The sequence below is a fragment of the Poecilia formosa genome, unplaced genomic scaffold, assembly GCF_000485575.1.
Source record: "Poecilia formosa unplaced genomic scaffold, Poecilia_formosa-5.1.2 Scaffold207, whole genome shotgun sequence".
NCBI lineage: Eukaryota > Metazoa > Chordata > Actinopteri > Cyprinodontiformes > Poeciliidae > Poecilia > Poecilia formosa.
The window spans coordinates 179,054-194,250 of NW_006800146.1; the positions used below are offsets into that span (position 1 = coordinate 179,054).

The 15,197-nt window shown below is 37.4% G+C and overlaps 1 protein-coding gene across 1 annotated transcript; it reads right to left on the reverse strand.

Moving 5' to 3' along the window:
* Nucleotides 1-369: 369 nt before the first annotated feature.
* Nucleotides 370-15,156, reverse strand: LOC103148510 (integrin-linked protein kinase). Its single transcript, XM_007567317.2, has 13 exons — nucleotides 15,024-15,156; nucleotides 12,402-12,646; nucleotides 6,393-6,558; nucleotides 5,451-5,546; nucleotides 5,276-5,372; nucleotides 5,086-5,169; nucleotides 4,765-4,850; nucleotides 4,549-4,658; nucleotides 4,263-4,390; nucleotides 3,314-3,435; nucleotides 2,507-2,606; nucleotides 1,872-2,002; nucleotides 370-1,784 (listed from the first exon to the last, which is right to left on the reverse strand). The coding sequence occupies exons 2-13, from the start codon at nucleotides 12,488-12,490 to the stop codon at nucleotides 1,635-1,637; spliced, it is 1,359 nt and encodes a 452-aa protein (XP_007567379.1). The 5' UTR covers nucleotides 12,491-12,646; nucleotides 15,024-15,156; the 3' UTR covers nucleotides 370-1,634.
* Between the last annotated feature and the right edge of the window lie 41 nt (nucleotides 15,157-15,197).

Below are 15,197 nucleotides of genomic sequence, written 5' to 3' on the forward strand. Positions count from 1 at the left end.
CACTGACGTTTTTATTTTTAAATTCTCGGTTATAAAATGGGCAAAAAGGCTGACAAAATTCAAGCATTGAAAGTGAATATGGGAAAAAATGTGTTGGAATCCTGTAGATATCTAGGTGTAGTCAAATGCAAGTAAAAAAAATAAACCTCAAGTTGGCTGTGTAGTTTATTACACTTTTTACTTCATGTTAGGTAATTATTAAATCTAATTATGGAGCGACTGAAAATTTCCACTCTTCTAAAGTGGTATTGTGAGATGGATTATACATTTCTAGCACACATAATCTGCATTATGTTTTTGTGCTCTGTCACAAAAACATAATGCATAATTATGATTGCAACATAATGCAGTCATAAATGACACATTCCATTTGTTGATACAGCTCATTTTTAATATACTTATATATAAATACATACATTTGTTTTACTCGTTCTTTGATTTTGGCTTCAACCACGTGATTCGGCACAAGCAAGCAAGCAGGTAGAGGCTTGGAAACGGTACACGTGAAGGCAACAACCCATGACTTTAGGAAAAACAGAGAAACAGGTAAACACCTAAAAGTCTCAGTTTATGTCTTTCTCACTTTGAAAGACATAAAGTCTGCCCTTTAACGTCCCTGTGGTAGCAATACTTCCTAAAGACAGTCAGAAAAATGCTAGTGTTTTAGACGCCAACAAATGGCGTCACAAACACAGCAAATGTTGGCATTTTAGGAGAGTAAAAATATTTCTGTATTTAAAAAAAACAACAAAAAAAACACTTGAAATAAGCTGTTGGCATGTTGACATTGGCTGACTGCTTTTTGCTTAACTTTTCAGATAAAAATCAGATAAAATTGGGGGATAGGTACTGAGATTACATGAATATAATAAAATTTAAACCCAACACAAACAATTGAGTTAAAAGCTGATCTCATAACTTAAAAAATGATCCTGGGATTCATTATTAAACATCTTTTCCCAGTGTTGGCAAAGAGGTTTGTCAGCTGAGCTTTAAACCGTTTGTCATCAAGAAGCAACGCCCGACAGAGGTTGGCAGTGTGGGGCGTTCCTGAACGCCCCACACTGCCAACACTGAAACACAGCCTTTTAGGTTCAACCAGCTGAAATGTTTCAGTACTAACCTCTGATATTTGGCATGCTTGTTCATTGCATATAGTTTCTTGCCACCGTAAAAACAACCGACATTCAACTTCTCCCCCCACAAGATATGTTTTAGGTTAATCTGTTATTTCTTTAATCAGAAGCATTTACAATGGTGATAAAAGAAAGCCTTTAAATCCACCCGTCTGACGGATCACCATGCTGATCTCCACAGGTTATTTTGTGACGAGGAAAAGATTGGACTCGATCCGCATGATTACAGTTTAGAAGATGCATAGACATGCGAGGCAAACACAGTAACACAACAATTATTACACTGAAAAAAAAATACAAAAGAAGGGATTGCTGCTCCAGTCATCTCAAAACGCAGAGGGCTACAGTGGAGAGGAGTGTAGCGGTAAGAGTTTAAGGCAATACTGGTAAGCACCAAAACACCGTTTCTAGACTCAGAGTCTCATCCGGTTTTAAGGTTATCCAGGGACTGAAACTGTTTGACAAAGGAGAGCGGTAGCAGTTTTTTTTGTTTTTTTTTTACTTGTCCTGCATTTTTTCCAAAATTGGCACAATCATGTCAAATTTGGGCCTTTTAGCAGGGTCTTCGTTCATGCAGATTTTCATGAGTTTGCAAATGTGTGGAGAGATGCCAGGAGGGATGGTGGGCCTCAAACCTTCCAAGGCGATCTGTGGTTTAGCAAAAAATAAAAGGTGTTTATGTTGCATTAACCAATAATAATTTTAAAAAACTGTCGAGTTCTGACTGCTGCTGACCTTCATGCCGATCTCCATGTTGGACAAATCAGCGAATGGAACTTCTCTGGTCACCAGCTCCCACAGCAGGATGGCGAAGCTCCACATGTCAGCAGAACGACGGTTAATCTCCTCGGGCTTCTTCTGCAGGGCTGGCAACCACAAAGAAAACAAAAACAGTAAAAGTTAACTCATTATATTTCATTTACTAATAATGGACATTAAACTGAATCTATTAGGATATACATAAAAGTCAAGAAGGCATTTGAGATTTTTGCATTTGTAAATCAAAATATAACTGTCGTGTTTTCTTAATCTGTAGTTGTGCTTAGTTAATGTTGTATTTTTCAATGTGTAGTTGTGTTTAAAGATTTGCACTTCAGGGCCACCGTAGTTGGTATGATACAATGCATTTTCACGGGCTGCAGTTAAGAGTTTCCATGTCTGCTGTAAACATGCCCTGCTTGTTGTCACTGTTCTTTAATAGCTTTATGTTTGCAAGTTGCTCATATTTCTCTGTATCTGAACGGGGAAATCAGCTCCAGATGACATTAGGCTCTGAGTCAGAGTGTAGTTTCCTGCGTCCATCGTTTCCCCCTGATCTGGTGTGGCTTCAGCTGTTGGTTTGGATTGGTCTCGTTAGAAGTGATGCCTACCCTCAGGAGCGACCCATGCAGGCGAATACATCCTGCCGGGACACTGGAAGGAGAACTTGACATCGGCCATGCTGATCCTTGCCGTCAAGTCTTCATCTATCTGCAAGAAAACGGAAGAAAAATAACTGAATATCTCTGATCGGATGCTGTAACAAACAAGAGGCTAAATCTTTGATAGAAAAACATTATTATTACCATTAGGGCTGATGCTTATGATTATTTCAGTCATAGATTATTCTGTGGGATATTCTGTCAATTAATCCGATAGGGAGAAAATAAAATAAAATCGACACATTCTGCAGATTTATGCAATATTAGACGTTTATATGAAAATGCAAATTAACAAATGATTAAATTTTTAAAATAATATTAAATAATAAAATAAATATTTGATTGAGCTTGATCATTTATAGCAAAGGATATACCTGCAGTTAAAAAAAAAGTTCTAACATCAATACAGTGCATGGCTAGTTTGTTGACTCTATTTCTATTAACCTAACAATAATTAGATAGCAAAAGTTGCTTTAATAGGATTTTTACTGACAGAATTTGAAGCAGGTGAAGCTAAAACTGCTGCTTGAGGAGTTCTGAGTGAACATAATGATGGACAAAAACGGAATTTCATTTTAAATGCAAAATGTTTATATTTTTTGTAAAGTTTTGGAGTACAGACTCTAAAATATGCTATTTGCTGATGTAACAACACACGCAGACCAGTAATTAAGCCAGTCAAAGATTAACTGATTACTAAATTAGTTGATGATTACTTTAATAATCGCTAAGGTGAATCATTTCCGCGCTACTCACCATGATACTCTTGCTGTTGAGATGATGACGAGGGATCATGGGCTCCAGTGTGTGTAAGAAGGCCATTCCGGATGCAATGTCCAGAGCAAACTTGACTGCCTGCATCTGGTCCACCACGAAGCCTGGCAGCAGGAGGAGGAACGACAAATTAAAGTTTTGGACTCTGTCTCTGTCTTTAGTCAAGTAGCAGAATGACAGGAAAACAAAAGGGACGACAACATAATGACAACGAAAACAGATGCAAAACTCCTGCAAATGACTTACAGTGCTTTGCAAAAAGTATCCCTACCACCTAAAACATTTACCTTTTATTTCAGGTTGCAAGAGATTTTATGTGACAGACCAAATACCTCATAATGGTGAAGGATAATTACTGCTTATTATAGTTAGAAACTAGTGATCAGGGCCCAGAATGTGGGTGCATTCGTCAGACACATAAAGGCAGTAACAAAGTCGACCTTCTATCACCTAGAGATCATTTCCAGGATTAAAGGACTAAAGTCACAGCAAGATCAAGAGAAAAATCTATGTGTTTAGCGGCATTGATTAACAGAAAACTACTTTTCAAACAGAAAAGTAGTTCTTCTAAACTAAACCACCACTAAAAACGCACCTGTTTAAAGTTGCCTTTTGAGTCATAATAACTGGAATATTGATCAACATATTTGCTTGATGATTTTGATGATAGCATTTGACAAAATGTAATGTTTCATAAAAGGTGACTGTATTGTGTTTTTATGGTATAAAGCACTTTGAACTGCCTTGTTGATAAAAGCTGACATTAATATGGATCTTTTTCCGACTACTTCCAAAAGATGCACAACTTTATACCGCTCTGTCCCTTCAACGTGTGTTCAAGTGAGTGGTTGTAAATAAAGTTCATAGTGGAAATGCGAGCCACTGTAGAGTGACTAAATATATGTAACCCAATCAGAGTGGAAATACTCACTGGTGCCTTCATGGAGGACTTTGTAGAGGGAGCCACAAGGCATCCAGTGTGTAATGATGATGGGGTGAGGGGCGGGAGGAGACGGACATGCTCCCAACATAGGCAGGACGTTTGGGTGGGAAAAAATCCTGGGTGAAGCCAGGGTGGGTCGGGGTGAAAGGAGACAGACATGGGATGAACGGACAAACATTTTCACATCAATATTTCTTCGAAAATGAAAACGGACACATGAGTGAGCACAGAGAAGAAATGACAGAAGTCGAACATTTTTTAACTCAATAGAAACCTGAGTTTGGGATATTCCTCATTAAAGTCTCTGCTCTTCCTCGGAGTCCAGTCGCGAATTTTTAGCACCTTAACAGCGATTTCGTTACCTTGCCAACGCCCCTGCCACAGCTAGGCACGAGAAACAAACAGAGAGAAACATGTGGGTTTAAATGTCGTTATTGGCGGAGTGAGACGTAAATAAAGCGGGAGTAAAATACACAATGATGTGAAACACCTCTCCAGAATGGTTTTCATTTCTTTTTTCAGTGAGGGAAAGCTGTCTGTGGTCGATCCCCGCCAGCTTGTTTAAAGTACCGTTGCCTAAAAACACAAGATGAGGAAAAAAAAATGTTTACGGAAGTGAAAGCAAAGACAAAAAAAATCACTAGAGTTAAAATGAAGGAAGGAAAAAAAAAGCCACAGGGAACTAAAAAAAAAAAAAAGGAAGATGGAGGCTGAAGTGGAACACGTCTGCCTTCATTCAGCACTTTTGCCAATTTACACGGCGGAGGAAGCTGGTCAGCTAATAATTGGGTTGTGTGTTCTTGGGACTCACGCGGTCGGGTTCGGGTGGTGCCTTTCCAGAACGAGTCCTTGAAGGGTATTTTAGCTAGGCTCTGCCCCATTTTCTCTGCCTTTTCTGGAAGGAGCAGAACCAGAAATGTCAACTTAAACCAAGAAATCTAAAAAAAAGAGAAAAAAAAGTATCTTTTTAAAACTTGTGACAATCCAACAAGTGTCATCACCTCTGAGGAGTTCCCGCAGCTCAGGTTTCGCTTTATCCATAGGCGTTTCTCCATATTTGTTACAGATGCTCACCAGAGCGCCGCTATTCACAAGATCCTGAGGAAAAAAAAAAAAATTATGGAAACAACATTTTAAAGAGATTTTTGATTCAGCACCACTAGGGGGAGCACCTACATCAGCCACTTGGTTTTGTCCCCAGAAGCAGGCATAATGCAGTGGCGTGTTGCCGTGCTCGTTGACTGCATTGGTGTCTGCTTTGCACTGGATCAGCTAAAAGAAGAAGAAACAACAGATTATATCTGAAGGCAGGCAACTCAGATCATGTTTGGGCTTTATACAAACATGAACCTGTAGGGTGCCAAGGAAAAGAAAAAGACAGGGAAGGTTGTTTTTTTTTGCCCATGGACACATACCAACAGTATTGAAACACATCTAATATTAAACTCTTGGGATGCTTAGCAGCTATTTTAAAAGGAGACACCTTCAATGATGCCACTTGTATCATAAACCAAAAAAGATATTCACAAATTATCTGTCTCATATTATATTGTAAGGCCATAGAGAAGTTTTAATAAAAGTTCCTAAACTAAATGTGAAGATTTTTCACTAAAGTGCATTATAATCTGGATTATTTTACCAACTGTGCCACCTTAGCAGTAGTTTACCAGTGTCCTCTAGAACCAGACGAAAACTATGGCCTTATAGTTTGTGTAAATAAAACATGATTGTTCTATCTACACAATGTGGTAATACGTTCTTCAACTACACTGCTGTGGTTTCAGCTGTTGATGGATGTGGCACAAGAAGAGACAAGCGCCACTGAATTTATGACTTGTTCAGATTACACCATTTAGGATTTCACAATATCCTGGGTTGAAGGAGCAAGACTTGCTCAGACAGTGCTTCATCTCAGGTTTGTTTTTGAGAAACTCTTGTTAGTCATAATGCTTGTTCAAGCGTCTAGTTTTTACATCAAATTCAGACTTCAGGGTATGACTAATTGTGTTCACTAAGCCTTTTAAATCTTGGTGCTAAAGAGAATTTGACCATTTTCAGAAATGTTTGACCAGATATGTAATCATAACAGTATCTCTTTGTGTTTACATGAACCCCCACCTTCCCCACGATGTCCCGATGTCCATGACTGGCGGCCAGGTGCAGGGGTGTGTCGTCTCCACGGTTCATGACGTTGATGCGCGCTCCTCTCATGATGAGCATATCCACCACATTTGAGCGTCCTTCCCTGCATGCCCAGTGGAGGGGACTGAAACCATGGTCGTCTCTGCAACGACAGATGGACAAACGGCTGAAATAACTCCACAGAGGGGATAGCTGTTAGTGGTGAACTCCACAAATCTGGTCCTAATGGAAACATGGGGAAAAAGGGAGCCATTATTGAGCCAAGTGTAAACTGGGTCAATACAAGAGTCAAGAGAGGAGCTCCATCTTGAATGTGCAAACATTTCAGTCTCTTGATGTCTGATATAGGCTGGTATAGACTTAAAAACACACAGCTTTATTTGCATCAAAAAATAAGATAAAAAAAATACATAAGAATACCAAAACAGAGGACAATATTTAAATTTTGCATGAGAAATGTGTATCCTTTTCTTTTCACAACTACGAACTAAAATGTGTGGCTGACATGAAAAAAACACTCAAAACTTGAAGAGCTGTTAGAACTTTACAAGGCATAGTAGTACAGGTTTCACCAACTCAGATTTAAATCATAATGGTCTTAAAAGCTCTTTAAATCTAAGATCTGTATCACAACAGAAATACTGTAAATGAATATTTTTCTTATATTAAGTATGGAAAACTATTGAGGAATATGTGGTAGTCCTTGTGAGATCAACCTAAAAATCTTGTTACATTCTTACTTTAGCTGAAGATGTTCGAGTTCATTTTCATTTTTTCCCTATTTGTCATCATATCTCCATCTTTGGTTTTCTATCCTCATTTGGTTCCATGTTCTACTCTTTCTCAAAACCTTCTCAGCTGTATACATAACATAAAATTAATCAATAGGTTTTTACCACGTTTAAAATCCTCAAAACCTCTGAGCAAAATGAACGTAGCATCGTGCAGGTTGGCAAGTGAGCCAATAGTGAAAACGAACGGGTGATAAATCTGCACTTACCTATCATAGATGCAAAAAAGCTAGCTAGCTAGCAAGGGTATATGAGCAGCTTGTTAGCACTAGCCTTAACCGCCTCAATCCACAGAATGTAGAGTAGGATATACAAGACTAAGTTGCTCTGCTACAACAAAATTTAAAAGAGCTGTGATTAACATATTTAAACCAACTTAGATCATTTTCTCATGAATTTAAGACTTGAAGGATTTGCAGACACCCTGACTAAGCTCTAGAACTTGTTTTTTTGGTAAAGCCTTTTGTTGATAGAAATAATACAACATAGAACCTTCACAACTTATGTTATTTTTGTAATTTTTTTCATACTTTATCTCTATAAAAGTATCCCAGCTGATATAAGACAGAAGAAAACATGGATAAGAACTGTGGAACTCATCATTCCTGCTTGTCACACAGAAACAGGCTACAAAGCACCAAGGACAAAGGCCTTGATATGATACAGTCGCCCCAGTGACAAACAGATAAAGACAGAGAGTAGGAGACAGGGTGATTGAGTGTCAATCAGAAAAAGCTACTCTAAATGTTTATAAAGTTATATGTTATCTTAAATGAGACATTTTAAGACCTGATTAGACTTCTTGCATCAGTGATGCTAAAAGCAGCTCAAGCTGCCAAGTGGAAGTTTGTAATTCCTTATTTCCTCTGGTCTCTCTGTCACGTCCTCCTTTCTTATGAAGTGTCCTCCCTACGTTAATTTACCCTCTCTCCCACATCCACTGACTTTTTTTTTTTTTTTTTACTAAAGAGCACAGATCAAAACTTTGACTCTCAGCATACTTTCCTGCTGCAGCTTGGGAACCAAAAACACAGTACAATGCTCCTGTTCATAAATGTATGCACATATCTTAAAGCCTTAAGTAGGCAGTCAGCATAATAAAAGGATGTGAGAGCTGTAGGAATGTGAATCTTTCGCCCCCCACCCCAAGCATCAGTTCTAGTTGAATTCAAACATCCTGCAGAGCCGAGCCTCAAGAGACCCACAGAGACCCTCAGTCCCCCAACAGACCGCTATCTGTGCAACTCACTGCAATTACACCAGGTCCACTCAGAGGGCAATTTCCTCTCAGATCAAATGGCCAAATCCAGAAGACTCATTAGATTTTGCTCGTGAAAAATACTCCCCACAGACTGAGGTCTAAGGTTTTATTAGGTTTCTGCCCCACGACCCGGTCTACCAGGGGTCAGGAGGTAGAGTGGTGAAGTTAATGGTTGTGTTTTTCTAAAGCGGTTTGTACAAAACACGCTACACAATGTAATGAGATCAGGGCCAGGACTTTAATGCGTTAATTTCAATCAATTAATCGCACCAATTTTATTGCGTTAAAAGTGTCATTGTTGAGCTCAGATGTCTGTCTATTCAATAATTCAGCAATAAAAAGGGTTTTTGAACTGAAAATGCTGCTTATTTTGTCGATATATTGTTTGATTAAAATGTGATTAATTGAGACTAGTTACAAATCCTACACTACTAGATGGCAGCAATTTAAACTGAGGTTGTTTTATGGTTCACTGGTGAATAAATAATAAAAAAATGGGGTGTAATCATGCACTCTGTCAGTCAGCTGACTGAAAGAACACTGCTACACTTTTTCATTTGCTTAAAGAAAAGAGATAAAATGGCTCTGGAAATCTTTCCATTCAAAACAAAAAAAAAAGAAGCCAGTCATCTCAAACAAACGAAAGGAGGACCAATCAACAATAATATGAGGGCAATGGCGTTTTAAATCAGTCAAACTGTGACCATTGATTTAGTTAATTGGCTACAAGGCTGTTATAAGGCAACATTACAAATACAAGGAGCAGAAATTGAACACAACTCAAACATTTTCAAAAGATTCAAATCTGCATAGAAGCATTTAGAAATGTTTTTTTAATATATATATTATTTACTTATCAGGTTTTATTTTCTAAAAATATACCTGAAGCTTCTGAAAACAGTGGCATGTTATCTAAAGACTCTAGAAGTGAATAAAAGACTCAGAAGATTAATGGTCGATAAAACTCAGGCTGTCAGTTTTTATTTAAAATATTCCATTAATGTCTTTCCAACATTTGCTCAGTGTTCTCATTTGCAATCACAATGTTTAATAGGGTGGTATAAAAATAACGATTAGATACAGAACAAATCAATTGAACCGGGAACAGAAGGAGACGACTGGCAGTAAATCACCTATCTGGTAACATAAGTGGATTTCTACATGGGGTAAAATGAGAAACTATTGTTATTGTTTGGGTTCTAATATTTTATTGCTGTTTGGTCCTCGCATTTTGAAACAAGAAGTTCAAGAACAGACTGACTTTCACAAAGCTTTCTAAAATCTCACCCAGCCAAAGCAAATATAGACAACAGCTTAGAAAGTTGTGACTTTTATGGTCACATCTAAGTCCAGCTCAGCCCTCGGGTTTCCCATATAGAACGGATTTACCCATAAAGCTGACTTTATCTGCTAAATCCAGAAGCAGTGGAGTGCCAGGGTCTCCCCCGCCTCGGCCCCCACCGCGTCCTAACTGCAGCCATTTATTTCAAGCATTTCCACCTGCTAACACGGCTCAGCCTGGCAGACTGAAGAGCCAGAGGAAGAGCCCCTGTCTGCACTCTGTCTGTCTCAGCACCGTCACCGCTGCCAGATCGCATGACAGGCCTCAGCTAAAGACAAAAAAAATTCTATCAATATATCAAAAGCCACAATCACTAACAAGTATTTTGATATGATCTGATTTTATATTTTCGTTGTAAACAGTTTGGCTATGACTTAATCATAGTTGTATGTTTTATAACATATGAGAAAAAAAACAACATATTGAACTGAAATATTTTCTGAAAATAACATTGTTTATTTGCATCAACAATGTAACTAACATTGCATAAAAAAGGTGGAAATAGTTAGATGAAAAATCTGCAGAATGCGGCTTTCTTAAAAATCTGATTGATAGAATAATCAACTAAAATAATCGTTAGTTGCAGCTCCTTACCAAGTTTTGATCCTGCTTAGAATATGTTTAATGACTTTGGTTTAAAACAGCCTTTTTTCTTATCTTAAGATGTGAATGTACAACTAAAGTGGACAAAGTTAATCTAGAAGCATGTTATCATTATATTATCCTATAAAACATACCTGATAGAAAAACAGTCTACAGTTTCCATTTGTTGCTCTTCTGTTTGACAGATTAAACCCAGACACTGCTGGATCGGTCAAAAATGATTTTTTATAATTTATTCCCCTATGTCTTCCCTTTTCCGTCATGCTCTTCTGCACTATTTCTGTCACCCAAAGAAAAAGGAACATAAATACCTACAGTCTTCTTGCATTTTTTTTTCTCAATGTTTTTCTCTCCTGACTAAAACCAGACAGATTTACTCTGTCAGTATAGCTGTGCATGTGGCTTGTTACTGCTTCCAAAATGTACAGAGGTTTACAAGATGCTGCAACTCTCTACCAAAGTATTCCTAGAATTCAAAGTGATTTTAATGCAATTTCAAAGATGGATAGTGTCCAGTTTTCTGGGAAACCATCTTTGATCTGTGGGAGAGAAATACCGGAACTTTTAAAAAAATGTTCAGGATTTGGCTTCATACACAAACAGAAAAATAGTCTTTTCTCCCAGGCCTGTCAACCACAACAATCTCCTCCAACCCCCCACTGGGAGGAGGAGGAGGTAAACGGTTTCCTCGAGGCCCGTATTTTACTCCTTGTAAGGAGATTCAGCATTCCACGACGACTCTTTGCCTGGGATCTGCATCAGATTAAACACACCGTCATCTTGGAGGAAACACGGTGTTACAGCTACAGTCCGGATGGAACTGCTTACAGTCAGTTTTTACTAAAAACGGAAACAGGGATGTCAAAATAAAGTTAAACTTCTGAAAAGCATAAAATTTGTTTCCTCAAATGAAGAAGGCATGGTGGTGGGAAAAGGGAACTTGACATGTAATTAGCTAATGGGCCGGTCACAAATAGGAAGGCATGTTGACACAGGCTCACTTCACTCAGACTGCTTTAAAAGAGACAGAAAGGCAAATAACAAGAAAGAAGAAAGAGAGAACATATATATTTTTGCAAAAATTCATCAGGTGAGGTTGCTTTGCTACGTTTCCTTTGCTACGAATTATGAAGCCTCCACTAGAAATAGAAACGTTATTACATTTCAGGTTATAGAATGTCTTTTTTTATTTAGAAAAGATAATAAATTTGTTTATTTGCAACATTTAAATGATTTTTAAGATTTCACATTAAAAATAGGCTTAAATGGTTAAATAAAGACTCTTTAGTATGTTCCAATTTTTATATGATTAATCAATTAATCATCAGAATAATTGATGATTTTAATAATAGTTGGTGGATTAAACCAGAAAGAAACACGAGGAACAATAGAGTTCATACTGAGCACATTTAAATAATTAATACTTGATAAAGGAAAGAACATATCCATATTACAGTTTCTTTAATTTCTTTCATTTAGTTTTTATTTTTCTAAAGATATGAATGATTATCATGACCAAGAATTGTTTCCTGTATTCTGCTGAACCCATCAATGTGAATTCAGCTCAACTCTCTATATATAAATGCTTTCTGTAAAACGGCTTGCTTCCTGTCTAAAACCAAGCTTGTGAGTTATTTTGGTGTGTTTGGGCATAAACACGGAGCAGTAAGGAAATGAGTTGAGTTTAAGGCCAGAGTCTCCGTTGGGACTGGAAAGGCGGGCTGTGAGCCAGCATCACAGATCCACCTCAAGAATGTGGAAAACTCTGAATGCTTCTTTCAGATTCTGATCTAGATTACATACATCTGTTGTGACATGACTCATCCAAAAAACGAAAAGAAAAAAAAGATATTTAGACCATTAGCATCTAATTTAATGTTAGAAATATTCTGCATATTTAATCTAAGCAATAAATTGTAGAAAAAGTTAAGAATCTTAAGTGAATTTGATATATTTCATTTTTAGTGTTTCATTTTATACTAACTCACCCCTGATTGAGGTCGTTCTCTGTGTTGTCCAGCCACAAGCGAACTGCTACTGCGTTGCCTTCCCGGCACTGTGTAAAGATATCATCCATTCTGCTTGGTGGACTCTTCTTCTTCTTCTGCTTCCTTTCAGGTAGAAAAACTGAGATTACAAAGCTAGGCGACCTGAGGAGTTCAGGCGAGTGCCGGCAAGCATTAGTCCCTCATCTGGGACTCTTTCAGAAATGGTGGGCAGCACTAAGGGAACTCTAGAAAAAGAGAGACAAGAAGGGTAAAAGTGATTTGGTGAATTCTGTGTGTAGCGTTTCATTTTGATGCACTTAACTTCAAAATTGTAAAAGAAAGAAAACACGAATGCAGAGTAATATTAACCAGCTTTTTTTGGTACAGAGCAATGTTTAACCATCCATTCATGTTACAATACAGGAGTGTAACGATTCGTCGACATAGCTGACAACAAAAAATGTCAACAGAAATTTTTATTTGTGACATAAATGCATTAGAAATATGTGAATGAGTTAATATCTAAAATACATCAATGAAAATTGGTATTCATGATCTCTGTTTGTGTCGTAGTTTCAGTGAATTTTGCAGAGACATGGTGTGCCACTTTAAAAAAGGTATTTTCAAAAATCTAAATTACCAGACTACTCAAACCGGATTGTTTGAGTAGTTTGAGTAGATTGTTATCCTTTTAAAACAAAATATCACATATGTGAAGCATTTTCTTTTTTGAAAACCCAAAAAAGAAAAACACACTAAACACACTGTTTAGTGTGAAATAAGTCAATTTGGCTTCAGTCTTTTCGTAGTTTCCATGTTTACCCATTCTAAGGGGACATACAGTTGGACACAAAAAAACTGAAATCACTTGTTTTGTTTGTTTTTTCACAAACAGAAAAAAGGCAAAAGAAGCTTTAAACTGTAGTTTGTCAAACAATCAATTTATTTTAGCCTTCACTTTGACATTTTAGATCTTGAATAGCACAGGGTCAAAAAAATAGTAAGTGTTTTCCACTTTCACATTTATTTTAGAAATGTTTGTGAAAATGTGGTGGCATCAGGTGAAAATGACTGTACAGGTTGCAGATCTGAGAAGACGGCATAAAACTGTGAAGATTTAAAGATCCTCAAATGAAGCAGAGATAAGTTAAAGTAACTGACTAAAAAAAATCTTGACAGATTAGTCAAGTAACCAGATGATCCTTAGTTAGCAAAGTATAAAACCTGCAAATGAATCCTTGAACTTCAATATTAGGAACACTGTGATTTTCCAAGTGCATTGCTTTTGTTCTCTGTGCAGCTATTTGGATCAGATGCTCTCTCACCATCCATATTTACCCACAACGCCATTTCAGATAAAAGCATCCTAGATGTAAAAGCTCACAGGAGGGGTTGATAAACATGAAACAGCAAAGTGAAAAAAGGGTGAGTCTGTTCAAACTGGAATAATCATCTCAATATAGATTACCGCAATCTCACCACCCTATTTTCCTAGTGCAATACAGGGCCTATTCTGGCAGACTGTTCCAAAGAAGCTGTAGCATTTTTATTTGCTTCTCTAGAAACAAACCAAAATAGTTAAAAACTGGAATCAGCTATTTTTTTTATCCAAATAAAACCACCAGAAAATGCCTGACAGTTGCTAAATTTAATTTAGCATAGGACTAAAGAAAAAAAAACTTTGCTGTTGCTTTTAGTAGAATAACACTACAGTTGTTTCTTTTAAGATGGACACCCATACATGAATAAAAACACACACAAAAACAGGTTGAAGTCAATAAAAATCCATATAGAGGCACTTCTCCATGTAGAGCTGGTTGGAACTACGGCAGCACGTATTGGACATTAAGGTGAACACATGTATGCCGATTTCTCGTGTTGTTTTCAGTGAAAGTTGTAAAAGTGAATACATTTCTAAACATTAAGGGTACTATCAGAAAACCAAGGTGAAGGAACTTTTTCTGTCTTAACTTTTAAATTATTCTTGTGATTATAGTAAAAAAAAATATGTAGGAGTAGAAATACAAATAGAAAGTTTGGACAGCGTTACAATCAAGTAGGAAGTGACCACTGATACGGATGAAAATGTTGAATCATTTTAATCACGGAGTAATAATGTAACAGGTAACAAGCTATGTTTAGCTGCTGTGTTAATACAAACCCTCCTGACAGGTAATGCTGCTCTATATCGTTTAAAAAGCATTCTAAGACTATCATTTGGGACTGAATTTGTGTGTGAATTAGTTGGTAAATCTGTAAATAACACTCAAGCAATATGCTGTCACCGTTTCCAACTTAAAAGTATCTGCACTAGCCGCTCTGCTATCAAGCTAACACCCATGGGAAAAAGCTAAAGGCTAGTCGGTTGATCTCTGTAAAACACGACGGAACTATTCTATTGCTCCATATTGAACAGAAACAGTGCCACAGCTTTGTTATATAATCAGGAAGCTTGAAAAAAATGAGACGAAAGCAGGTTTTTGCTAGCAAGCTAACCAACTAGTCCGACGCCTTGGGCTGTTTCTCTCTAACGTGACGCTGAATTGACTGATGTCTCAAAAGTCTTTTGAGACTTTTTTATTGCTGAAGTACTTTTAAACTGATATAATAAGATAGACCTACCTGACAATTGCAGCTAATTGGGTTGTAATGCAGTCAGAAAAGAAGTTATTACTAATACAGCCTGTGGTTATCTCTGGGTAAAATGAGATAGGTCCACACCCTCAGCGCCCCCCTAAAACGTTTATTGAACTGACAGAGGGTGTTGTGCCCTCTATGGGCGAAAGAGAGAGTTGC